This window comes from Chanos chanos, chromosome 10 (assembly GCF_902362185.1).
Source record: "Chanos chanos chromosome 10, fChaCha1.1, whole genome shotgun sequence".
NCBI classification, from domain to species: domain Eukaryota; kingdom Metazoa; phylum Chordata; class Actinopteri; order Gonorynchiformes; family Chanidae; genus Chanos; species Chanos chanos.
This window is the reverse complement of record NC_044504.1, coordinates 10,770,124-10,796,950: the sequence shown is the minus strand read 5'-3', so window position 1 is coordinate 10,796,950 and position 26,827 is coordinate 10,770,124. Positions and strand designations below refer to the sequence as shown.

General features: G+C 41.8%; 1 protein-coding gene across 2 annotated transcripts; it reads right to left on the bottom strand.

Annotated features, from left to right (window-relative positions):
* Positions 1–514: 514 nt before the first annotated feature.
* On the bottom strand, positions 515–25,347 carry dlgap4a (discs, large (Drosophila) homolog-associated protein 4a). Of its 2 annotated transcripts, XM_030786419.1 has the most exons (12): positions 25,081–25,347; positions 23,913–24,788; positions 23,359–23,591; positions 20,381–20,522; positions 17,603–17,795; positions 5,996–6,016; positions 4,183–4,580; positions 3,127–3,215; positions 2,165–2,577; positions 1,770–1,861; positions 1,082–1,234; positions 515–779 (listed from the first exon to the last, which is right to left on the bottom strand). In XM_030786419.1, exons 1-12 carry the CDS (start codon positions 25,345–25,347, stop codon positions 555–557), a joined length of 3,102 nt encoding a protein of 1,033 aa, XP_030642279.1. In that variant the 3' UTR covers positions 515–554. The 2 variants fall into 2 exon arrangements, with proteins under 2 accessions (XP_030642279.1, XP_030642278.1); XM_030786418.1 differs by lacking the exon at positions 5,996–6,016 and having other exon boundaries at positions 17,588–17,795.
* Positions 25,348–26,827: the final 1,480 nt, after the last annotated feature.

Genomic DNA, 26,827 nt, shown 5'->3' with positions numbered 1-26,827 from the left:
ACTGGACGTGCATGTAAACGCAGTCAGCGATAGAGGAATGTGCAGTATGGATTCTGAGTGTGATGGGATGTGACGGGAGAAGAGAATGGAATGACTGATTCTTCACGCGCGGTGAAGATTTTCGTTCTATTATCCAAGATATTAGCACATTTAAAAAGCAGTCTTGATATAATCGGGGAGATAATTATAATTCAAATAATATTTATAATATGAAGGAAATTACAAGAGTAACAAACGTCTGTGGAGGTTCTTCCTTGGCAGATGCTTGCAGGAGAGTTCCGTCTCCGAACCCTTTAAATTTGCCCTTGATGCTTCTCCTCTCCTGCGTAATACGCTCCTTTCACTCCACCTTTTGGACCAGTCTCAGTATCCCCCACAAGAATGTATGTGTTTACGTGTGTGTGTGTGTGTGCGCGTGTGTGTGCGCGCGTGTGTGCGCGCGAGTGTTCATATGGGTGTGTTTTTGTTTTTTTTTGTTTGTTTGCTTTGTTTTTGTTTGTTTTTTTTTGCACTGTTCCTTCATTGAGAGGCTGATGCCTGAGATAGGCAGGCTCTCACAGACGTGTCTGGGCTTCGGGGACGTAGATCTCAATGCTGTCCGCACTCTCAGTGGCAGAGTTCTGCCGCTCGGATACCGCCCGCTTGGCGGCCAACAAGCGTTTCCTGGCCTCCTGCCGCTGCTTGTCAACCCCTGAGTCGCCGCTTTTCTCTTTGCCCCCCGGAGACTTCGTTTTGATGGGTTTCTTTGGCACAGGAGGTGGGGGCTGCTTTGTTTCCTCCTGGGGACAAAGGCAAGGAGAGGTGAGCCGCTACACTAAAATATTTAAAGCGCAGATTTGAAAGTTCTAGCAGTGAAATTGTCGTGAATAATCAGATGTTGAATTCTCAGTGTCGGGTCAAGGCGGCTGGCTCAGGAGGGACGAGTCGGTCTTTTTAATGACGTACGGAGAGGGAGGCCAGGATTGTGTGCTTCAGTACGGGGTTGGAGTTGAGTAGTTATTTACAGGGTTGTTTGATCGAATACGGTGTTTGGGGATATGGGTTTTGACGAGTGCTTCTTTACACAACAGGTAATGGATACCTTCTTATCAGGTGCCTCTGGTAACTGCCAGTTGTTTGACCTGAGTTGGTGGAGCTCATCAAACTTCATGCTGATGTCTTCTATGGAGAGCTGGAGTAGGTCCCAGAAGCCAGCCAGATCCTGGGGCGTGGGCCGGGGTTTGGCATCAACATTCTGAACGACAGCAGAGAAAACAACATGAGTGGTGATATCACAAGGGCTTGGTTTTAAAATGGATCTTATCTCAAGCATACGTAACATTTGACCAGGACTTGAAGAGACATGCGCTCCGTTATCTCACGGATAAGAAAATAATTACCCACAAGTAGATGCAATCTGGGACAACTGGATGAATAATTAGCTAACACTGCCCTTTGATATATGGAAAGATTAAATATGCTCTTGGCTGCCCTCCACCCACTCATACTTTGCCTCACAGTTCATTTTCATAAATCTGAGAATGTCTTGGTGCCAAGACACCTGGTTTAAAATTTACATTCAATGTAAGATTTTGTATGTCTCTATAAGCTCAAGCAAAGTCACAATGTATCAGGAAACTGTTTGCATCATGCTTAAGCCCTGCTGAAAAAAACCCCCTATAATATCACTATATGAAAGCACAGCAATGTTAACACGTTCCAAAGCACACATTGGTTTCACACAAGCTAAATGGAACCAGCTACCAGGAATCAAGCATAAGGACACTCACCAGGTTTTCCTCACAAAGACCGCGAAACTGTTGGAATTTTTGCGACATGATGAGTTGGGCGCTGCCCACTGCACTCCGGATCTTTCCCAGCACTGTAAGACAAATGGACACAAACGGTGAGTGTCAAGACAAAGCAAAAGCCAAAAGTCCATTTTGATTTACATAGCTAATTTGCTTTAACCCTCATTTCCAAAGTAAGGTTGTGTATGTACCCAGTGGCATAGACCACACCACCAAATTTGAATTCATTTACTTATGGCTGTAGTCATTAAAATTTGTTAGCAACTAATTAGCCACTGTAATTTGGGTTGTGGGGTGTTGACACAATTCAGTGTCTCATTTCCGGCATGCAAAGTAACTTTTCTCAGAATTTGTGGAGGTACAGGAAAGCTTACCCTCTTCTGAGAGCTGCTTATCTTTGGTCTCCTTATCCATCTGCCCACACCAGCCCTCCATGCGACCAGTCTCAGCCTCCAGCAGCTTCAGGAACCAGTGGCCGTCTCTGAGGCAAGCCTGGCCGCCCGACTGCGTCTGCTCGCCGTTAACGCCGCTCGCATTGCTGTTTTCCAGAGAAGGATCCGGAGGGGGAAGGGAGGAAGGATCCAGAGCGGGGTCAAGGCTCTCTGGGGTCAAGGATGAGCCGCTTTGGGCCTTGGACGATGAGTCTGCGCTGGAACAATCGGCACTAGAGGCCACAGAAGCCTTGTTTTGGGCCGTGCAGTTGTCTGAGGGTTTGTCATCGGGTTGGTCCTGAGACTCAGCCTCCGTAGTCTCCTGCCTTGATGCCATACTGGTGAAACGGCTGAGCCTGGAAGCAAACAAAAGAGGCGACCATAAAGAAACACTGAAAGGGACTGAGCATGCTTCTGTGAAGTTCGCCTCAGCGATGTCAGGGATTCTCTCCACGTTAGCAATCTCACAGGACAGATCTCCCACATGCACGAGTGGGCCATGTGACAGGGACCTGAGACTGAGCAGAACAGTGAGCTCACGGCTGACGAGACACGTCGGGGAAATAAGCAGAGCAGAGCAGAGCTTCAAGACAAAGAACCACCGATCGACACACAACAGCAAAATATACAAGAAATGATGCGAGAGGAAAATGAATTGAGATTATATTGAGATCTTTTCTCTCCGCCTCTTCACAAACGGAGTGGTGGTTACTGAGAAGAGCAGTCAGAAAATTTGCAATCTTGTTTGTTTAGCTTAACATTCTATGCCTCTCAACATTTACTGCTACTGAATGAGCCTGTCAATCTCCCAGCAGGTAAAGTGACAATTCATTGACAGAGGGCACCCAAAAGAATACGACATCACGCATTTAAAAAAAAAAAAAAATATGAAAGGAATGTCTTACGGCCTGCCGTCTTCCACCTGTACTCCGACTGACTGGAACCTGGCCACAACAACTGGCTCTTCTCTCTGGATTGGCTGAATGCAGTCAACCTGTGAGCGAAAACAAAAAACTCAGGTCAGCTTCCATTCAGTTTCTGGCAAGACACCAAACCTTGAATGTTTTTACAAGTCGAGAGACTATTTTACCACCTTGTAGGGTTGCAGGATAGGGAGAGAAAGTGCAATGTGCAAGGAACTTGTTTGATACTGCGATTCGGATACGAGAAACGCTAAAACAAAGATTAAAGCGTACGATTTCAATGTCTCTGATTGTGCAAGTACAGACCCTGAAAATGAAATGTTGGCTATGGAGTGAAATGAAAAAAAAAAAAAAAAATCCCAACTGTTTAAGATTATTCAACACCCAACATGTTTTGCACAAAACTTGTGTTTGTAAAGGACTATTCATTTTACTAGTTTGTTCGTAAACTTTTTTAAGGGCTAGTATTTTACTTTGTAGCCCTTGCCTCTTGGCTTATCCCATCTAGTTACATCACATATGTATGTAAGCATGCGCATGTTGGACTCATGTGCAGGCAATGTTAGAGTAGAGCTACTCCTTTGCTCTGTGCCTCTCCATCAACTCTCTGACTTCATGAATCTCTGGTGTGCTGATAGCACAGCCCTCTGACATAAGTTTACAATGGAAATTTGTATTGTGATGACGATAAAAATACAGTACATGATGCAGCCATACCACATTGTTCATCTTCTGCTATAACTGAGACAAACAAAGTAACAGGGAGGACTCAAAACATCTTCTGAAGCTCTAGGAATAAGATGTGAGTAATTTACCTTTTTTCATTTTTTAAAAATCCATTTTTTGAAATGATCACCATTGAGGCATGGACCCATTATAGTTCACGAATAATTGGCCATCATTGGTGCCCCTTTGAAAGGGGTAGGATGAGTATCAGTGCTATGTTTTAAAGGAATTTCACATATTTCAACATCCTAACAGCAGTTCAGTAGCAGATCACCAGAATTAAGCCTAGAGAAACAGTGTAGCAGCACATACCTGAATGCCAATAGATGACAGCTTTCTTTTGGGTATGGCTTCACTCTTGGGTTCTTCCACAGTCAGTCTTGGGGTTACGGATTCATTTTTAGATTCCTCTGAGGGTTGGCTGTTACCACTGCTGGACGGAGGAGGTGGGTCTACAGGGGTTGCGACAGGGAGCTGAAGGGGGCAAGAGCCCTTTGCCAGGCTACCAGTACGCACGCTGCTGAGACTGTCTGACGAGTTGCTGCGGCCCGATTGGCTGTTGACCTCACTGCGAGGGTCCTGCCCGTCCAGGTAAGTGTCCTGGGCAGACTCTGTGCTGCTCTGCACAGTCACTGAGATGAAGGGTTTAGAGGCTGTGCGTGGCGGTACTGGAGGTGGCGTTTTTTTGCAGGTGTTTATGCATGTGGAGACTAGTAGAGAAAGAGAGAGAGAGACAGAGAAACAGTGAACTAGCGAACTAGAACGGTCAAATAGTGTTTACAGCTCAAGTCAAGCAGTAATATGGGACAGTATTCAATACTAAAAAATGCTGAATAGTATGAACCAATTGTTAACATCATAAAGAGACACAGTGGAGTTGCCGATCCCTATTTGGAATAAGGAATCACAATTATCCCAACCACATTAACCTGTGGGGCTTAAGACTACCACACACTTCCTCTGACGTGTATGGAGCCAGCCACATCTTTCCACAAACAACATAACAAGCTTGGGGAAATATTTTGTTTTTATCTGTTTCTTAACAAGCCACCAACTGACAGTATGTCATTAGCATTGACTTCTCCCTGGTTTGAGCTGGAACAGGCTCCACTGAATGGGATGTCAGGCTGGGATTCAAACCAACAGATCTGCAGGTTGAGGAACAAGACCCTACATCTCACAACAGCACCTCGGCCATATGTCCCCGCACTAGAGGATCAGTCCAGTGGCAAACCTCCTTCCTTTGTTTTCACAATCTGCTTCTATTTCAAACCAACGTCCCACAGATTGCAAAAACCGCCTCAACAGCCCCTGTTCTGGGAATACTGCCAGCCACAAACAAAAGAGGGCATTTATTTTCTCAAATTGCAACAAACTCCTACAACGCCTTGCACAGATGCATGCCATGAGAAGATGTTCATAAATAATGAACGCCGTGACGACACGGAAAGACACCCAGTTGCAAAGCTTAACCAGAATTGACATTATATCAGCAACTTGCTTTCCACAACGAGACGTAACAAGGTACAATGCAATGGCCATTTCAGCCACGCTCAATACAGGGACCCTGAACCTGCTGTGAGACCACCCTAAAACATTCCAATGTCAATATTATAGTAACTTATTGGCTTAAACATGTGTCATCATTCATCTAACAGAAGTGCTAAGAAAGGCTGCGGTGCAAATACATGCATGCTTGTAAACTTTTACTTTCCATATACAAATAGCCGGCTGACCACTAGAAGAAACCTTTTTTTTTTTTTTTTGCATGTCTGCCTGCAGATGAAGTTAAAGCCTTTTGAGAGGAGGACAATGTCCAAAGGAAGGTAAAGAGATAATGATAACTTATAGGTTATGAGCACTAAGGCTTCCCGACTCTTCAAAATGAGGAATCGTTCCAAATTGTAAAGCTATGTATGGAACAATCACCTGTTTCGTAAAATATAAAACTGTTACTCTTGATACCATAATTTACATAGTTAGTGATAATCTCTGTGCTGACAGCCTATACCATTGGTTTTAAAGTAAGGCGCTAATATGGACAATGACACTTTTGGATCCCTGCTTGTACATGAACCAGGAACCAGGGTGTCAGCCTACTCGTTCCACCTTTTGAGTCTGGTACCAGTTCCAGGTGGTAGTGGAGAAACAGAATTAACTGAGGGCATACCTCTCCTCTGAGCATAAAAGTGATGGACAGATAACTCCACAGGGGCAGCAATAGGCTGAAATCACCAGCATTAAAGCAGCCACCTGGGGCCCTCAGCCAAAACCAGCAACGCTCAGGAGAGGGAGAAACTCACAAATACCACCAAGCAACCCCTGACTGGATGAGTCAAACCAAGACACCTCATCCTTACTGCAAGAACATTTCTTCCTATAAAAGAACAACAACAAAGCAAAAACATTTCAGTCATTTAATTTGAATAAATACGAATCATCCATCCTCCCTAAAGGAGGCTTCCTTCTATTTGACGAGTGTTTAACTGAAGAGAGGTGACTCAGATGCTTGTAACACAGCTCAGTTTAAGAGCCGCATTTAACCAATACAATTGTGGTTCTAATTGCCCTTTGTGAAATGATTTAATTTCTACATGTAATAAAATGTATATGAGGTTCGGTTAGCACTGAATGCAAAATCACTGACTGCAAAGCCTTTAATTTAAATGCGCTCATTTCTACATGTAACAAAATGTGAGGTGCTGTTAGCGTCTTATGCTAAAGCACTAACAGCTTCCATGTGTTATATAGCCAGATATGAATTCAGTGCACCCTCACCTGACCATTATTATTTGTCCAGATCTGTGCATAAAACACCTCATTTTCACACATGTGGTGTGAATATTGCCTGAAAGCCCCAGTGCTGAGAGACTTTCTCTCTGTATGGATTACAGGGTAAACTTTTAGACCAGGGTGCCTCTGTGTGATGTAAGGGCACGTTAAGTTTACCTTGTCTGCTGAGTAGTGGGAGTCAGTGCTTACTCAACTCTACTCAGGGTAACTCTACTCAAATGAAAACACCAACAAGACAAAACATTACAATGTCCTCTGATGGAAATATCTTGCCATTCTATTACCAGTTATTTTACATTTGTAATATCATAATGACATGTGGCTCTCATTTCAAACAGAAGTTTCACATGAAGAAAAGGCACTGACTGACTGACCTGTCCACTGTTCGACAAATCAATGATAAAGGATCTGTCAAAGCAGATGAGACACACATACACAACTAGCTTATTTTCTTCAGAATACCTTGAGGGGAAAGATGTAATTTCTTTGACGTCTGTTGATGGACATGTAATTATTTATAGAAGCCTGCAAAGCGTGGACTTGTGAAATGTTAATTGAACACAGCCAACTTGCATTTTCATAAACTGAAAGGTTTGTGGGGTTGAAGAGGTTTTATAAAATAAAACCTGTAGAAAACATGTTTTAAATACTTAGATGCAAATGAAGGACAGGACAGCTGTTGGTGGGATCCACGTGGTAGACTTAAACTAGGCCTATATCGAAAAGCCAGTGATTTAAACAAAACTGCAAACAACAAACAACTGTTACATTGGAATTCATGGGGGCCAGAAGGTTAATCTATCTTCACTAGGTTCAAAATTCAAAACACTGTGTGTAGTATGTGTAATCATTTTGTCAAAAAATAGCACAGCATTTATCAAAGTAATGAAGCTAATATTCTGAGAGTAGGGCTGGGGTTCAAAGGTCACACAACAGCCCATTACCAGACGAAAGCATAGCTCTTCACTGAGAGAAGGGAAGGCACCAACTTTCATTATAGATTATCCACTCACTGCCTTAAACATAAAACCTCAACCCGAGTGCCTGCCCTCAGAGCAGAGAAGCAACAGCAGTACATTAGGAGAAAATATTCTTGAAACTTTGAGTTGGTGGCAGGTTTATGTATCCAGATACATAAACCTGTCATGATAACCTCTATTAAATCAAAAACCCAGGTTACTGCCAAGTACTTCTGCTGCCAAAGCAAAGGGGATTTCAAGAACATATACTCACAATAGATTTTCTTGGGGGGGGGGGGGTGTGTTCATACAACAGAAAACGGCATCATAATTCACACTTTTCCATACTGTTTCAGGGGCTGTTTTATTAAATGATTTGTTGAGTTCATATTCGCAGCTTGACGGTGTGCTCGTCCTTGCGACAAACATCCTGAGGACCCCTGAGTTGTACACCCACTCAAGGTTCTGTCCTTGTTAATCCTACGACTGGAATTCAGTGTTCGAGCTCTAGTTGCGTTGACTATGGTCACGTTAGCCAAACTTACTCAGCCTCTCTCTATTAAATGCTAATCATTGTTAGTTAGGTTCTGCTAGCCTTGTTGGCAAAATTAGATCAACTTGTAGGTTCATTTTCAGCAAGCAAGGAAAGTTCCAGCTCAACTCGTATGCAAGTTTGCGTGCATATTCTGGGGTGGAGTTCAGCCTTGGCCATGACTACAGCATGCAAGACTTCAATATGAGTGTTTCCCAAGCATTAAAATTTGAAGCACGATTGCAGTGAGCATTTCAATCCCATTTAAGGAGCCTAGAGTTAAAAGTTCAAACATTCTCAAAACTAAGACTCACCAGAGCTGAAGATACAGGAGAGGAGAGAAATGAGTTGTATCTCCAAAACCTACATTTACACAAATCGCACATTTCACCACTCTCTATTACTACTAGAGCCCGACTGATATAGGATTCTTCAGGCTGATACCGATTTTGATATTTGATGATTTAAGAAGCCAATATTCTTTTTTTTTTCTCTCTCAGAAACACATGACATAAACACAGATTTCCCCTAACATTTGCTATGTGTAGTTATTTAAGAGTCCTCAGCAAGATAACAGGACATAATGCAGTTTAAAAATAAACCTATTTTATTGTCATAAATAGTACTTTGACCAGAAGTACAACAAAATAAAGTTTTGATAAATAATACAGTAAACTGATGCAGTGAGCTCGAGTAAACGCTGCTGTTGAATGCATCTAGTACGACATGACTGTAGTCATATCATATCGAGGACTTGCGACTTTGGGATTTCACATTACATGTTTAGAGCTACATAACTTTGGTTACCAAGCCATGTTAGGTACTTGTTCAGTTCACGTTTATTTACGTGTCCCCTCTGGTTTAATAGTTTCCAATGCACCGACTGTAACTACAGACATGCAAGTCGCAGATATATTTACCATTGCTTCATTTAGGCAGAATAAATTTAACGCTACAGTTTAATCGCCCATTAATGTTAGAGGTCTTCCACTGATAAAGGTGGCATTAGCTAGCTTTGTGGGTAACCTAATTAAGCAATGGAGAGCGTTATAAGCTGCTGTAAGCGATGTTGCCAGAGAATTATTAGAAGTGACGAGGGAGAAATGACAGGACTGTTGTTTGTTTACACACTAGGACTGCCACACTGTTTCATAAATAAACCCACGATAAATTTTGTCAACAGCTTAGCCTACACCACTCAACTACCTTAATGTTAAACGTAATTTTGATGTCTGACTGACTGTATCGGTTTTCACGTTACTGCAGCAAAACCAGGCATGGCTGACATGTATGTCATAACATTGTTGAAGGATCCATCTTCCATCTCTTTTTTAATTGTCATTTATCGGCCGTTATAAACGGCAGTACCGATTTATCTGCAATTAGCTCATGACGGCCAATGATATCGGTACGCCGATTTATCGGTCAGGCTCTAAGTACTACCCTAACTTGTTTAAATGATGATGGTGATGCATACAAGAGTAATATCTTTACTGAGCAATATAACTGACATCAGAATATAACTGTCTAAACATGACCAGGTCTAGACATCAGTAAACATGCCTCCAGTATTAAAAGAAAATGTAAATGCTTCTGCCCTCTGAATAATCATCATGGGGATTTATCTGTTAGTGTCCATCTCAAACTGACCAATCAAACAAAACTGAAGCAGGACAAAACATGTCTGAGCTCACAACCAAACTCTCTTTGCATCATAAGTTATGAAAATAACTGAACTTTACTTCTGTGACAAACAGTTGATTGCCTTCAACTGCGGATTTCACATCCGTTGATAACTAAGCCAAAAACGATTCCACAGGCTCAGCCGGGAGGCTCTCAGAGCAGGATTTCTCAGTTAGCCAGATAACTTGAGCTACAATTTAAAATTATGCAATAGGAACATTAACACTGGATAGTCTTGACTTATGGCTGATCGAACACTGTAATTGAGGTGAACCCCAAATAATGTATTGGAACTGATATTAGCAACATACACTGCGAAGCCTGGATGGACAATTCCAGTGCACTGCATGGCATTAAGGCCAGAACTGGTCCACTACTTTAAGTCCCACTGCAGTGTAAAGGTTTGCAGTGGTCAGCTGACATTGTTTTCACTCATGTCTGGTAAATGGTTCAAACAAGGGGCAGCTTTGGCTCATTCAGCAACAACATTAAAACAGCTACAGTGGTTACAAGTGGCTACAATGCTTGATGAAACTGTGACAATGTAATTGTTATTGTTGTCATTTGAGGATGACACATTTCTAATAATGACAGCTAATAACATGCTAATTATCCATTTTGAAGGAGGAAAGATGAAAGAACAGACTCAGGGACAGGAACAGACTCAGACGTTTCCTGTTAAAAATCAATGTGACTGCAACAATGCCGGGACTCGTTCTGATAACCTAAATAACAGTATAGTCAATCCATGGCAACACAAATCTTTATAAGAATAGGGAGAGAAAAGAAAATTTGCAAACATATTTATGCATTATATACACATACATACATATCTCTATTGGGATGGACAAAATGCAATCAGCTCCTATCAGTTGCAGCCTGAAATGCCACTAGTGTGATGTGGCCATATTTGGCATATCCCTCCAGGGAAAGACTGAAATGCAATATCCCTGCTGACTGTTTCATAAAATATTTTTGGTATCTCAATGTGATTCAACAACTTCATCTCACTACCATAAGTAATGAACTTGATGTGGGAAAAACAATAAAGGAAGTGTGTTGTATTTCAAAGTGCATTTTACTATTTCAAAGTGCATTTTACTTTCAGTTATGGCAGTAAAAGCACATCATAATGGAATCAATACACCAATACGCCATGCATTTACAGAGCCGAGCAAGGATGCTGCTGTACCCCTGCATATCAGGGCCAAAGGCCCAGAACAGGAAGTGAGCTGTATATCTGCATAAAAACTCAACAGATTCTGATCGCACTTCATAGTAATGCTACACACTGATCTGTGACAATACAGGCAGCATTTGGCCCAAATTTCTAGAATCAGCCTGAAGGCTGTTTTGCACAAATTTCAAAATTTTCTCTCGGTCAAAGTATCTCAAACACATACATGCACGCACATCAGAGTTATGACGCTTCCAAGTAACACACACACACACACACACACACACACACACACACACACACATCAAAGTACTGATGCTTACATTCAATAATTCCTGGATATCTCTTTGTGACCAAAGAGGCAGCATGGCTTCACCTTCTCCATCATCACCTGTGGGCCAATGTACAAAAAACTTCAAAACTCAGGTAACCTCCATCAGTCCCGGACCGACCCCAAATCACTGAGCAGACCTGTGACACCTGGCACCAGTTATGGGTCACATTGCTAGCACATAGATTCCTAGGCCCCTTTCTAAGCTTGCAGACTTAGTCCATTTAATTCCCTTGTTTGCATTGCATTTTGTTGTGTTGCTGCTCGTATTCTACCCAATGGGATTAAAACAAAAGAAAGACTTGTTAGCACAAAAGAACTCTACACCCATAAAAAATCTTCTGCAATGTGTATAGTGAAACTAACTCAAAGCATTCACATGTAAGTGTATAGCAACCTAATTCACCTCAACAGTGATGTCTCTTGTCCAGGCATCATAACTGGACATTCAAAACTATGAAATTTAGGGGGAAATGTGTTCCACATATAGTAGTAAGCGGAAAAGAAATTATTGTATGCGATGTACAGATAAACAGGTCGTCTCAGATCCACTTCACGCAATCGCTGAAAACTATTTCATTTCCTTAATCTCTGCTCAGCATGATAAACACGCATATACCTAATAAATACGCTTTATGAATTCAGTGCCGTGGGCAGTCAATCTAAGACGATATTCGCTTTTCAAACACTGGGTAAACCTAATCCACTACAAGTCCAATTAAACAAACTTTTCCGGAAAGGGCATCATTAATTCAGTCAGAGAGATGGATGTTTCGTTTGCGTCAGTGGATTTAACATTAACACATTTTAGACACGTGAAGGACAACTTTCTGATAGCGTGCCACCAAACTCAAAAGCTGAACACAACTTAGGTCAAGTTTTGCCGTTAACCTCACCGATACCAATCAATGAACAAGAAGCTCGGTTTATCAAGGATGAAACTGATGTCTACAAATTTGATATAAGATCAGTGATGAATATATACATCCATTTCAATGACTTGTGTGCTCAGCTAGCGGATGCTAGTTATCCTACATTGCTGGTTCAGCTAGCCTAGGTTAGCAATAGCGGCAGCTAGCAGTAGCCACACCAGGTTACACTCTCCTGAAGTTAGCAGTAACCGCTTTAACTTTTGCGTTCTTTACTGGAAAATGATGACGTTATGACTCCGATTCATTTACAACATAGTTATCAATCAACTTAATTCGAAACTGCTGCAGAAAAGCTGTTGATTCTATGTTAAAAAGCAAACTGATTCGTACAAGAATGGTGTTTTAGAAGGGGAGTAAGACATTACCACTATGGGAATCTTTTCGTCCACATCACGTTAGATAGTAAACCGGAGTCTTCTGTGCACAACGTGACATTCAGTAGATTCGTGTATTCCGCTCATTCCCTAATAAGTGTTAGCTATGTGTGAGACATCAAAGGTAAACTCTCTCGTCGTATTCAGGGCTCCGCCTCGTAGGAGAAAGGATTCCGACAAGCCCGTTAAAGCCACAAGATTAGAATAAAACTCCTCAAGAAATATAGGCAGTGTGTTGCTGGTTTCGTGTCAGTAAACTTCGATATTCTCACAATCTAATCTATGAGCCGAATCCTTTATGTTCTAGCCTTGCCTCGCGTCACGATAACAACACTCGTCTGCTTGGTCCAGACTAGCGATGGTGGATCCATTTACAAGAAACTGTAACTTCATTGGATGCACAAAACGCTTGTCTTTCGCGTTTTCGTTAACGGTTGGCTAGTCGCTGTCTCCAATGTGCTCCCCGCCCAAAAACCCGTCACGCAATTGGCAAAATGGTATTGTCCCATCCCTGCATTTATTAGTGGTTCATCAATCAGTATCTCTAATATGGAGGAGAATTATGCGAAAAAGAGAAGAAAAAAACTAACCCTCCAAACAATTCGAGGTGCACGCTGAGCTTTCTTCTAAAGAGACGCGGAGGTATTCACAATTGCAAAATCTTTGTTATTTCTAAATGGAAATGACATGTAAATAACCACAGACAATGATCTTAGTGCAGAAGGTTAAGACAAAGGTCTCCGATTGTTCAAATGACGTTAATAACTGTCTCTGCCAGGATGAAATACGACTAGCGCGACATAATGTTTTAGTCATATAAATAATTTCACTAAGAAGAGACAAATTCTATTATTTCATAAGGCACTTAAGAAGATGATAGAATGGTGACTTGAATTAGTATTGTGTAAGAAATAATAATTATAAAAAATGTGTGCATGGGTTTCAACACAGACTGTCATTTCGTTTCATAAGAGGACTGTTCTTAATTACTGAAGCAATAAAGATAAAACAAATAAAAACTCTTACAGTCACAGATGTTGGCTGCAAGCTACTGAAAACAGTCAAAGCTATGAATCATGGGAATTTTCACGAAACATGTTGTTCAACAACACTAAGTCCTAAACTGTACTGAAAATACCCAATGGGTATTTTCTTGCCTGCTTGGGCAACTTCCTCAATATATGTCAAAATTCAAATTATGCACATGAATAAACTATGTCCATGCATAAAACCTAAATTTGTGCATTCTATATGCCTTAGTGAGCTCCTCTTTTATTTTGTTTTAAACACCTGTATTTGAAAAGATCTCCACACAAGTCTTTACTGCTTCTTGTCACTTACTGATGCTATTTGCTTTAAATGGGTTAGGAGAACTGGTGAGAAGCTATAGATTGCTTTCCATCAACTTCACCTTGTAATTTAACAAGGTTTTGCCATTGGAAATCAGTGAACATTGAGTATTTTGTGAAACCTTTAATATTGAAAGCAAACCAAACATACTTGCCTGCTCACCAGCGTGCAAACAGTGTATCAGAATGAAAAATTAATACATTTTAAAATTTATATGGATAACAATAATGACTATATTCTGTTCTGTATCAATTATATAGCATTATATAAAAATGAGTTATTAGCTCTTATTTATGTAAAGCCAGAATGCAAATCTGCACTCATCTAATTCTTGTCATTCCGTGTCTTGTTAGACATGCTGAAATGAAGGCGGATTTACTTCAAGATCTCATCAGGGCTAAGTGTTAGGGAGAGTGCTTCTGGTTGTCACTGCCAGCAAGAATGTAGGTCACACTTTTTTTTGGTTTTGTGTGTGTGTGTGTGTGTGTGTGCGCGCGCGCTTGCGCGTGTGTGTGTGGTACCATCCAAAACGATGTTGCATGACTAGTATGTGACCTGCCAAAATTTTCACTTACACCTCTCAGCTTAGATAACACCACTGGTAATCAGTTGCAGCCAAAATAAAATACTGTTGGCTCTGGCATTGTGTGCTAAGAAAGGTACTGTTACAAATTACCTGCTAACCATGGTCTGGTACCACACGTTGTCAAAAGTACCTGCAAACCGTGGTCCAGTAATATACACCAGCTGAAGTATCTGCAAATCATTGTCAAATACTAAACACTCTACAGAGTAGCAACAAATCACACCATGGCCCAGTGCTACACACCTGCAAACCACAACCGTGGTCCAGTTCAACCTCAACACTATTCTGATCCACTACCACAGACTCATGGACCATGGTTCAGTCAGTTAGGGTTTTAAGTCTCGCTGGTTTTGGGTTTTAAAAAAATCAACATTTTAAAGTACGGCTTGATTCATACTGAGTGTACAACATACTCATCTTACAACTATGCACTAACGTCACTACACTTACTATGTACTTTGTAAAAGATATTTGTTTTATTTTATCATATATCATGGAGTTTGTTCTGTTTTCTCATTGACTGTGTGATCCATAGGATATGTTCTGATTATATTTCTTCTATAGCACTACAGTAGTTTCTTTACTTGTGTGGTTGGTAATGGCACTCAATTTACTGAGCAACCAGGTCAATCCCTACCCACTGCTGAGGGACAGAGGTGTTGTAATGCAACAATACTTATTTTCTTTCCTCACTGACTCTCCTTCAGAAGTCACACTCTGCATATATTATCAGATGGGTAGAGGCAATACAACGGTATCTCTATAAAGGCAATTCATATCCTTGAATCTTCAGAAAGATCATAAACCAAGTTTATCAATATGCTGAGCAAGGTACTTTGACTCTAAATCTGCCATTGGTCATTGTCTCCATTCCTCTTTGAGGCCTGCTGTGATGTTTAGACAGATATATTTGTTGTAAGGCAAAAAGGAAAGAAAGAAAGAAAGAAAGAAAGAAAGAAAGAAAGAAAGAAAGAGAGAAAGAACAGCAAAGAAAACAATCCTCAGCTGCCCTTAACTCAGAGAAAAAAGAGCAGTTCTTCACATTTCAGGCCTCTGACAGTTTTTCCAGCCATGTCAATTCTAATTAAGCATTCAGTCAAAGTAAAAACAGTACCTTGAGGCTCACCTGATTCTGTACGCTATACTATCAAAGAATATAGTTGGGTGGAGGTAAGTATTTGGTGAATTCCAAAGGTTTTATGGCTTCAGGTTCAAATGCATTCTTAACATCTTTGTGTGTCTGTGAGTGTGTGCGTGTGCGTGTGCGTGTGCGTGTGAGTGGGTGGGTGCACATGTGTGACATGAGGAAGACTGGGAGAGGCTAACAGGATAAATCTAACGTATAAACTTCAAGGAATATGGTAAAAAAAACAAAAAAAAAACCACTAGGAAGGTTAGCTCCCCTTACTATCATGGTACATGTCCCCCAGCAACTAATCCGTCAAACTGGTCAAGACAAGTGGAACTATTCCAAGCTCTGAGTCTAGCCCTCAGTCTACAGCTCTGTCTGACTGCACTGTGTCCTTGTGTGTATCTCTGGTTCAGCCCTCACCATTCAGCCCTGCAGTCCCTGTCTGGACATGTTTGCATGTGGGCTTCCCAGAGAGAAGATAGCATAGCTATGTCCGCAGTCTCAAAGTGTGTGTGTGTGTGTGTGTGTGTGTGTGAGAGAGAGTGAGAGAGAGAAAGCGAGAGAGAGAGAAGACAGAAAGTGATAAGAGTACAACAGTATCCCCTCATTACAGTCTCTCTTTCACAAACTCCAGTCTAAGGGTAGAGGCAAAACAACGACAACACTGCTGAGATGGTACATATCCCTCTGCCTTCATAAAGATCAGGAACCATGTTTATCAAATCAGTGAGCCACCAAAACTGATCTCAAACTGAAAAACAGCCAGCAGTTACAGAACCGTAGTCCTGAACTCTCACTTAATCGATATACGTTGGACACGGGAACAGCTCATTTGTCAGGTATTTAGGAAACTTCCTAAGCTATTCTGACTGGGTAAGGAGCTGTCAGCAGATGGTTAGGAAACATGTACACAAGCAAAATAGGGGTAAAGGCTTGGTCATACCTTAAGTGGAAAAACAGCACATACAGTAAATAGTATAAACCAGCGCTATCTGCTGTTCTTTTAAAAGTAAAGCTTTTTGGCCATTTCAGACAAGGACAGCATAAAATTCATTCTATAGAGATTTAGACATTCTTCCACACTGCCTTTCAGTGCCCACAAAACTCATTACGAGTCCCAGGCCTGGACCAGGGCAAGGTCACCACAGAGTATTTACACATACGCATAATTTTCTAATGCTAACTATGAACTGCAAATGGCACGGCTTCGCAGACACTGACAGATGTACACTAAACAGGATGGTTACTAAAAACCTCAAACCAGTGTCCTCAGAAATTATCATAAAACTGAACCTATACCTCCATGACCCAGTTAAAATAGGAATTGCACACCTGTAATCTTATTTATGGTATTTATGCTATACTTGAATATGATGAAATGAGGACAGGAACACAGATATTATATCTGAGCAATGGTCACTAACAGTTGACCATTGACCATAGTTGCTGAACTATGAGTGCACAATTAATATTTTTATCAGTTAGATAGAAAAGACTGAGATTAATAGAGCAAAAGGCGCTGTACCAATGTATTTTTTCAAATATGAACATACCTCAGAATAGTTACTATATTACTTGCTTTGTGAAAGTCTCATAAAAACACCTAAGTTACCATAAGTTCACATATCTTATACTGCATTTTGCTTTTTAGGTAACAAAAGATGGACGTGAGGGAATACAGTAAGGCTTTATCCTTTCTTATATCTTTTTCTATTAATTTAACCAACCTTGCATTGTATCACTCTATGATTCCAGTATACACTTTACTGCATATGGAGCACTCAACAGACTAGCTGAAACTGGCTAGCATGGACTGGTGTACTCAGTCTTATACTCACTGGTACTGGACTTGAAGACAGAATCAGAACTGGTCACTGGCAAGAGCTCGTCGGAATCGGCAGATGCTGTGTCATCATCCTGAGAGCACCCGGCCTGGATAGCTCGCAGGTAACTGTGACTACGCGACCGGAAGCATGTGGGCATGGGCAGGTCGAGGGCCTCCACTGCCTGCGAATCCGACTCCTCGTACATCGCCATGTTGGTGTAGCTTTGTTCATATTTATGTATTGCATCAACCTGGAAAGAAACATGTAAATTAACACCACCCAACCATGGCCTGGTAGAGCTACAACTGCTGCCAACTAAGTGGCAGTAGTGAATCTGGTGTAGGAGCAGTCTGGAGTAGGAGCAGTCTGGTCAAACATCAGACAGGGCCATGAAGCTTTTGCGCCGAGTTCCCAACAATTTCAGTGCTGCAAGCTGCAGTAAAGACGGAGTTAAGTTTCTACCAAGTTGACAACTTCAGTGCTGTCAATCCCACAGACTGACGGAGCAATTGACTTAATCAGTCTAAAACATCTGGATCCGCGTCATGGACACACTCTTTGGTCTTCTTCTATATATCCACAGCAGGTAGATAAATTAGTTTCGTTTTTCCATTAAGGCAAACCAACAATATTAAAACTGTGGGCAAACTCTGGTGTTCAATCCTAACACATATCTTCCTACATAGTGTTCAGATACTGGGTTAACTGATCATTTTCAACACTTGAGATCCAGTGACAATCCTTCAAGAAAGCCCATCCAAAATCAACACAGAGACCATATACCACGGTGAAGAGGACCAAGCAGAAAAATAACAAGGGGACAATGAGACCACAGTGAGTCTTATAAAACTTTCAAAAAATATAAAATTCCTCATCGTTGTCCTCTTCTGCCAGAGATGGGCATTTCAAATAAGATTCCTCTAACCTGAATAGTATGATCCAGTCTCTCCTTCTTTAATTCTGTTACAGTGAAACCACGGCAAGAGCTGAAAAAAATAAAGGAATTGTCCAGCCATTCTTGGACCTACTCTAAACAGAACTTTGCTTTTTGGAAGCCCAAAAATCCCAAGGAATCTCTTAAACACAACCTTGCTTTTTGAAGTCCAAAAATCCCAAGGAATGTCTGATGGACTGCCCAGCATGCACTTCTTTACCCAACAGGGTGGACAAGACCAGCCAGGCACAGGGATGCATATTTTTTTCCAGTGTTCTTCTGAAAATGTCTTTCAGTAATCTTATCCGGCCCCCAACCTCAGTTAGCAAATTGTAAATATAGAGGGCAACACTCTTAATCCAGATAGTGTGCCCTCAATCCTCTGAAGAGGTCTCATCCATAGTAATATTCTCCTGGAAATGTTTTACTGGCATGTATTTTAGAGTATGAAATGAAACTTCCATCTAAGCTAACAGCAATCCAAAAGCTTTGGCACAAAACTTTTTGGCTGTTTTTATATGATTATTTATATGATTATTACTGCAGTCAGTAATACAAAAGATACATATTCTAAAGTGTCTACCAACTGAAATCTAGCTTGCTTTTAGTGCAGAATATCCAATATGGGAGGTTACGTGATCTAAAATAAATAGAAAGTGATGCTCTTATCCACGAGAGTACTGTTCACAACAGTTTGGGGCAGGGTGGAGCAGGGGGAAGGGGTGTCTGCCCCAGTGGGTGGCCCATCTCTTAGTGTAGGGGACCCATATTTGGCCTATTGACTATGTGAGAGTAACGAAGACTTGGTGTAGGTTCTGTCATTTTTATCTTGTATACATGAAACATTTTCTGGAAATGTTTTTCGTTTCCTGTTGGGTTTGGTGTCAGTTAGAGATAGTGTAGAAGTTAAGAGGTGTCAGGTTAAGCAGGCATAGGTTCTGCCAAGTTTCACAAGGATTTTGGTCTGCACTGACATGATGGAACAATTCTGAGAAAATAATATGGGCTTTGTGGTACGGTGTATTATCCTAATGGACTTACACATACGACAAAGGGTGAACTGTAATCATGGAGATTTGCATGTGGTCCACAACAATGTCCAGGTCCAATGTCCAGCTGTGATATTCAAATATTACTCTAGTGGTATCAAGAAACCTAACACGTATCACCAAAACATTCCAAACTCGCCTGTGCTGTTGATACCAGATATAATGAATTCATGGCCAGATCCTGACTCTGTCATCAGCATGACAAAACAGGAACTAGAATTTGTCTGACCAGGTGAGGTTTTTCCACTCTTCAGCTGACCAGTGTTGGAGATCATGAACCCACTAGCGCTGCTTCAAGAGTAGAACCTGCTACTGTGGTCTTCTGATGCTATAGCTAATCCTTGACAAGGGCCAGTGAGTTCTGAGTTCTGAGATGCCATTCTGCACATCACCTTTGTACAGTGCTGTTATTTGCTTGTTTGTGGATTGTTTGTTATTTTGCATGATTTTTGCATTTGACCTAGATGCTATTGTACTTAAAAAGGCAAAGAGGGCAGGTGTTTCTAAAATACTGCCTGATACCTGCCGCTTTCTGTTGGAGTGATCCATTTTTGTACCTAATGAACCGGCCATGGAGCGTAAATGGAAACATTAATAGTATCTATACCACACGACTGCCTAAATTGTGTATTTATGGTACTAAAACTGTGTTTCCTTCAACATCATCTTCATGAATAGTACAGCTCCTTTAATGGTTCAACACTGGGGTTAAATAAAATGGTGTAAGGTGCAAGATATTAAATGCTCCACAGACAAATTTTCAAATCAGAAACTGTTCACTAAAAATAAAAAGTGACGGAAGATGGACAGAGAAACATGACAGGCAAAAATGAAGCAAAGTTAGGGCCTGACCTGACTGATACCGGAACCTCGGGCCAGGGTGGTGAAGCCATGGCCAAAGCCCCCTTCAGTACTCCAGTCACTTTGACTCATGAGGCAGTCCAGGTTGTCTAGACTGCGGTTTGCAGAGAGCTCTCTCAGAGAGGGGAGACAACTGTGGTAAAGAAAAAGAAAGAAGTACAAAGATATACAGAGGAAAAAAGATCAGTAAGTGACAGAGGAGAGATAGAGAAGAAAGAAAGTGAGAGGGAGCAAACACAAAACAGAGTGAAATAGTCGAGGAGACTGGGGTAATATGAGGAAAAATGAAAAAAGAACTCATTTCCCAGAGGTAGCGTGAGAAGTTGGCATCTCGGCTTACTTCATGTGCTTCAGAAATATTTTGCAAATGGAATAAAAGAATCGATTCACAGTAATTAACAGTATAAAGGTCAAATTCATGAACCAACATGAAAGAAATAGATTAGATTGGTTCTTACCAGGTGATATAGCACTTCTGACTGGCAGAGAAAAGTGTTAGGTGACAGGAGGGACAGCACAGAGGAAATGTCACCTTTTCTTTAAATTTCATAATTTATTTATTGTATCCTGGTATTGGGTTGGTGTCCAGATTTTAGTTTACGCTGAACTGTTCTTACATTTTGCTTTGTCATTAAAGGCATATTCCCTCTGCCCTGTGTATTTAGAATGCATGTAACAACAATGTGGCTTTCGAGTGCATAGTGAAGTGTTAGTGGGCTGTGGTGGTAGTGTGGGGGAGGGCAAGGAGTTGAAGTGGTCACGGTGTGTTTTGAGTGGTTCAGAAACATGGGGAGGTGAGGGATTGGGTGTACTACAGCGGGGTAAATGTTGGCAATTTTGATGACCAGTTTGGGGGTTAGGCACAATACTCCTCTGCAGACACTTCAGTAGTACTTTTTTTGTTTTTCTTCTTTTCTGTCCTTCCTGTTTTGTTGTTTGAACATTGATCTGGACTGACATTATAGGTGAGAACTACTGGCCTGTAGTCAGTATGCAGAGTGCATGCTCTTTTTCAATCTCAATCCGAACTCAGTAATCTGATTCCAGATCAGCAGAGTTGGAATGAAATGAGATGAAACCCATCCTAAGACTTGCTGGCAAGATATAATTCCAGCAATAAAAATTTCATTCAGTGTAAACAATAGGTGATTTGCTATTTTTAGATGGGGGGGGGGGGGGGGGGGGGGGGTGATGGCCAACAGGCGGGATGGCCCAATGGTCACTGACACTACTCTATAGAGTGTGTAGGGGGATGGCAGGTTAACAAGGGGGATGCATTTTGGTCATCTTGCTAACAAGGGGGATGACATCCCCCCTCATCCACCAAAAACTAGCCTACTGAGTGTAAGTCAGTCTACCACAGGAAGGATAGAAGAAAGAAAAGGAGTGGTTTTGGAGAAGTGTACCCAAAATTGCTCCTTCAGTACCCCATTGATTCCTAAAAACCATTTTCTCTGAATTTTCAGTAGTCATGGTCTTCAGCGCGCAATATGAACCAGGCGTGATAATGCTTGCAAGGCAAAAAAAGTAGAGTCAAGGGGTCCCTGAGCAATGGAATGGATAGATTTATTTGGGGAGGGAGTAGGCCACTCTTCTCCTGGACAGCCGCACTGCCATAAATTTCCATTCATCCTTAAGGTGAACACACCTTATTCCAGTATTGAAAGGTTTCCCCCATGAATGCGGTGCGTTTGTGCAGGATTAGAGAGTAAGCCTGCTCACTTGGCAACGTTTTGGATTAGGAGAAAAATGCACAATGCAGCTCTTCAGGATGATGGTTAGGTAATCCAAATGGATCTCCAGGCTCTCTGAAAATATAGGGCAACACTGACCTTCCCAGATGTTGCATTGAGCAGGCAGTGTGCAGTGGAGACCACACTAGCTCAAATTCCTCTCGTGTGACCATGTGGGGCCGATGTCTGCAACAGCGGGCGTAAGGGAGGGAGAAGTGTTAATGAATGAATGCCAAGAGAATTTTAAAGAGAGAGTCCTCAGAGAGCAGTTTCTTGGGACCTGATCTCATTATTCTGTTCACTTCATTTTACTAGGGTTTTCTGTAATTAAATAATACTGTTTTATATTTAATATTTGTGGATTTGATTCTGTTCATTAAGTGTGTTGTGTTTTGCTTGCATAACATTGATTCATGTATTCTCTCCAGTGATTTATCTTGATAGAGAATTTAGAGTCTAGGATGAAGAGTCATAGACGGACATGTGCTCATAACATTAAGTGCGGCACATTTATTGACAATTTATGGTATTTGGTAAAATGTGTCAGCATGTTTGAAATACACTTGTTTGGTGACCTGGTATGACACGATAACTCCAGTGTTTCTCCCCCTTGATTGCATCAAAATGCTGCCACCTACTGTTCACAACAGAAGACAGCAAGTTTGATTTCCAAAATGGTTTTCAACACATTGAGGGTATGCCGCTGTGCAATACAGGCAATATTTGAGGCAAACTGGTCATTTTTGAGATGAATGGTTAGAACACTTTAGAGGGGAAGCATTAAATATATTTCTTCTTATTTTTTATTATTTGCTGTTAATATTATTAATCAAAAAAATATATGATACACCGACATGCACATGATAAACTGTTGTTTAAACTGAGTTTTAACGGTTTCAAGTTTCAAGTGTCTGCACTTTGCAATGGACACTGGGCTCACTCACTTGTTTGTCATGGTTGTTCATGGATGTACTGTATGTGTGTGTGTGTGTGTGTGTGTGTGTGTGTGAGTGTGTGTGTGTGTGTGTGTGAGTGTGTGTGTGTGTGTGTGTGTGTGTGTGTGCATTCTTGAGTCAGTTAGTCTGAAAATTAGCAAGACTGAGAACTTTTCAGTGCTATCATCAACCAACAACACCAGCAACTTCTTTTCAGATATTTCAGATATTGTGTGTGTGTGTGTGTGTGTGTGTGTGTCTGTATGTGTGTCTGTGTATGTGTCACACACAAATTTCTCACTTGCGTGGAGTTGGAGGCTGCTGCTGTTCACTGAGGGACTGCTGTGTGGCCTTTAGGTAACTCTGCCTTCTGGCTGCTGTCTTGGGTGATGGTTTGGGGCTGCCCTCAGAATCCTCACTATGCTCTTCATCACCCATGGCCTTAACATAACTACCACTCCTTATCCTCCTGCATGGAATCTCATTGGGGTTTCGGCTCTGGTTCATTGTGCCACTGCAGTCTCCCAAAGGAACCTGAAAGACGCACAAGCAAAGACCTGTCCCACTTGTTCACACCTGGTTGCAGTACAACTCATACTCCACTACAAAAATTAGTCAGCACTCTCTATAAATACCACCTATTTACTACAGGTCTGTCTAGAATGTTTTGTATGTTATTTATAATGCATTACAAAGCACTTTAAGCACAGGCACAAATGAGTGACCATTAAGATGTATTCCTATATTCATGTCGCATTATGTGCAGACTTCTTACATAGAAAACATGTATTATCCTAATTTCCACAAGAGCATTGTATAGTGAGCATTCTCTCTCTCTCTCTCTCTCTCTCCTACTTGTAAGTAGTGGCTGGTCAAGTCCTGGTGACATGACTTGGTCTTGAGCAGTGTTCGATTCACAGTGGCTGAGCCCTTCTGGAACACTTGCTTGGCGTGGCTGAGTGTCAGCGTAGACCAAGAGCCCCTCTTCACCACAGTGCTGTCTCCTCCTCCTCCACCTCCACTCCCTACCTCACCACCACCCACCTGGAGCCCTGTCTGGCATTTAAGGTCCCCACTGCTCTTAGAGGCTTTGAGAGAGTGAGCAGCGATGGTATTGTAGCCCTGTGGGTGGTGCCTAGGAGGAGCCTGACTGTCTGACACCATGCGGCCAAGAGTCATCATGCTCAGGGGATTGCGATAGGCCACAGCTATGGCGCCCCCCGAAGGTGGATTGGTGGCCGCAGCGATGGCGACATCCTCATCAAGCCCATCGTCCGAGCTCCAGAACCCAGAGATGTTGGGCTGTTTGCAGCCCTCTGTTCTGTTCCTGTCTTTGCTCTTGCTGCGTTGAACTGTCTTGGTCCGATCTCCTGGGATGTTGCCCTTCATGGCAGAGGTCTCTAGAGACTGAGTCTTAGCAAAGAGCTTCTGAACGGAGTGCACAAGGTGTCGGATACGGCCCGGGCTCTCGCTTCGCTGCTTGCTGCTTCGACTGCGCCGGTGAAATTGCAGCGTGCTGAATCCATCACGTTGCAGCGGTAGGTGGCGTTCCAGCTGGTCAAGCAGGCTGGCTGGCAGACGGTTCATTTTGGCAGCAGCTGCTGAGGAGATGGTAGCTGTGCCACTGGTAATAAGTGGGGCACCTCCCAGGCCCAGCCCCAAACCCATGCCCATAGACATGGAGGTGGCCAGAGAGCCCACCTGACTCCCTGTCTGTGCCACAAAGCCCTGCTGGGATCATTAACATTAAAAATCAATGCAATAGAGGACAAAGCCAGCACAAGTTAACTCTCTTACAGTGAGCTTATGCACTGTACATAATCACTAATCTATAAAAGCTCTAAGTATATAAGTATAATATGACAATCTATGCAATATTTACTATGAGCCTCTGCTGTTAGTATTTAAAATCCACAGTTTGTTGGCAGTTCTTTTTGAAACAACCAAGATTATAGTACAATTATCAAACCAAATCTCACGGTTGACAATGACGCCAAAATTTCCATTACAGGTCAAGGCCTACCTGGGGGTAATCGCCCTGCTCCGGCTGGGAGGTAAAATGCAACCGAGGAAAGGTGCTGCTGTTGGAGAGCTGGTTGTTGAGGGGCTGCAGGGTGGTGGGACTGGTCGGGGCAAAGTGGTGCAGGTGGGGATCCAGTGTGCCATAATGATTCACAGCTGGGCTGAGGAGATAAGTGCCCTGTGCATCCTGGGTCAGAGGGCACAAGGGCTCCTGAGGGGCGCAGGAATCCGACAGGTGCCGAACATGGTTGACTCCTAAGCTTTTCATGTTTGCCACTGAGGATCCCCCTCTAGAACATTTTTTCAAACGAAGGTAAGATCACAAGCCCTGGAGGGCTCCCCCTAGTGGAAAAAGAAAGGAGAGAAATTGACACTTTCTCTGTCAGCTTCCACCACAGATGTTCTCAAGTCATTTAATGAAAGTCAACATAAGGATTAGAGTGCAGATCAAATCTCAATCTTAGAGCAAAAAGTCTAACTGAAGTCTCAAGTTTTTTCAAGCAAAAAGAATTCTATCAGTTGATTATTCCTCATGTCAGGTATTGCCTAAACATGATGAAAAAATGGGGGAAAACAAGTGAACTTTAAAAAAAAAAAAGATTTTCATATATATATATATATATATATATATATATATATATATATATGAAGTCGGTGTAGATAAAAATTATAAACTTTTGGGAGTGGCTCTAGTCTGTTTAGGCCAGGCCTGGGGAGTCACTACATCATCTCAGGGCTAAGTCAGGCCAGCTCGGAGTATTTCAAGGTATATCTGTTTGAAAATTTCAATAAGCCAGATTTACTTGAGAGACACTGGCAGACATGGTCAAAGGTAGATCTAGATATACTGATGATGTATAGATGGATAAGGGGGATATGACTTCTATTGTATTGATGAAACAGTATAATAGCTTCACTACTACAGAAGGCTTTTGGGGGGCTTGTCTTTGAAATTGTCCTATATTCAATCTATTTCAAAAGCTTTTAGAGAGAGAGAGACAAAGACATTAATCAATGTCACAGCAACATATCCTCCCAAACTGGCATATTACTCCAAATCATTCTTAGGATATCTATTCTTTTTTCCTATGAAAATATTTTGCATCAGTTTTGACACAATACGTGTTACATTCTATCCTACACCTGGAAGATGCACCACAAGAAACAGTGTCTTCATATTCAGATGTTTTGGCATTATATAAAAGCTCTGATTAGCATTCCACAGATAGCCAGTCTAGTAACGACTGCATTGCTCTTCTCTAGAGAACAGACCAATGGTTTGCCTCCCACTTCCCCACTTGGGATATAGGAACTACTGGCAGAAGAAAAGGGCATATAAGTCATGCTTACCAACATACACCCTTTGCTTCCATTTGTTGCAGTAAAGCTCTCACGTAAGAACGATTCCTGCCTGACAGGCTTGGTCTGTCCTTGCTGTCATTTTTTATTGTCTCCGTTTAATGAGTCAGAGGACTGACAGGATGTCTGAGTCCTCTTAGCATTCATCAGTGTAGTTAACTTGACTCCCTCTTCTACCCAGTCCCACTTGACTCCTGTCCTCAAACAAACTTGTCTTATGACTTCAATAAAAATCAGGTCTCAGATGTGCTTCAAGACTGTATGGAAGTATGACCAAAGTTGCTTATTGGAATCAGGGCTAAGTAAAATTCTTGGAGAAAGGACATTCCAAGGCCCACACCTGGAGCAAGTTACATCCTGGGCAAGAACACTTTTAAAAATCTCAAGAA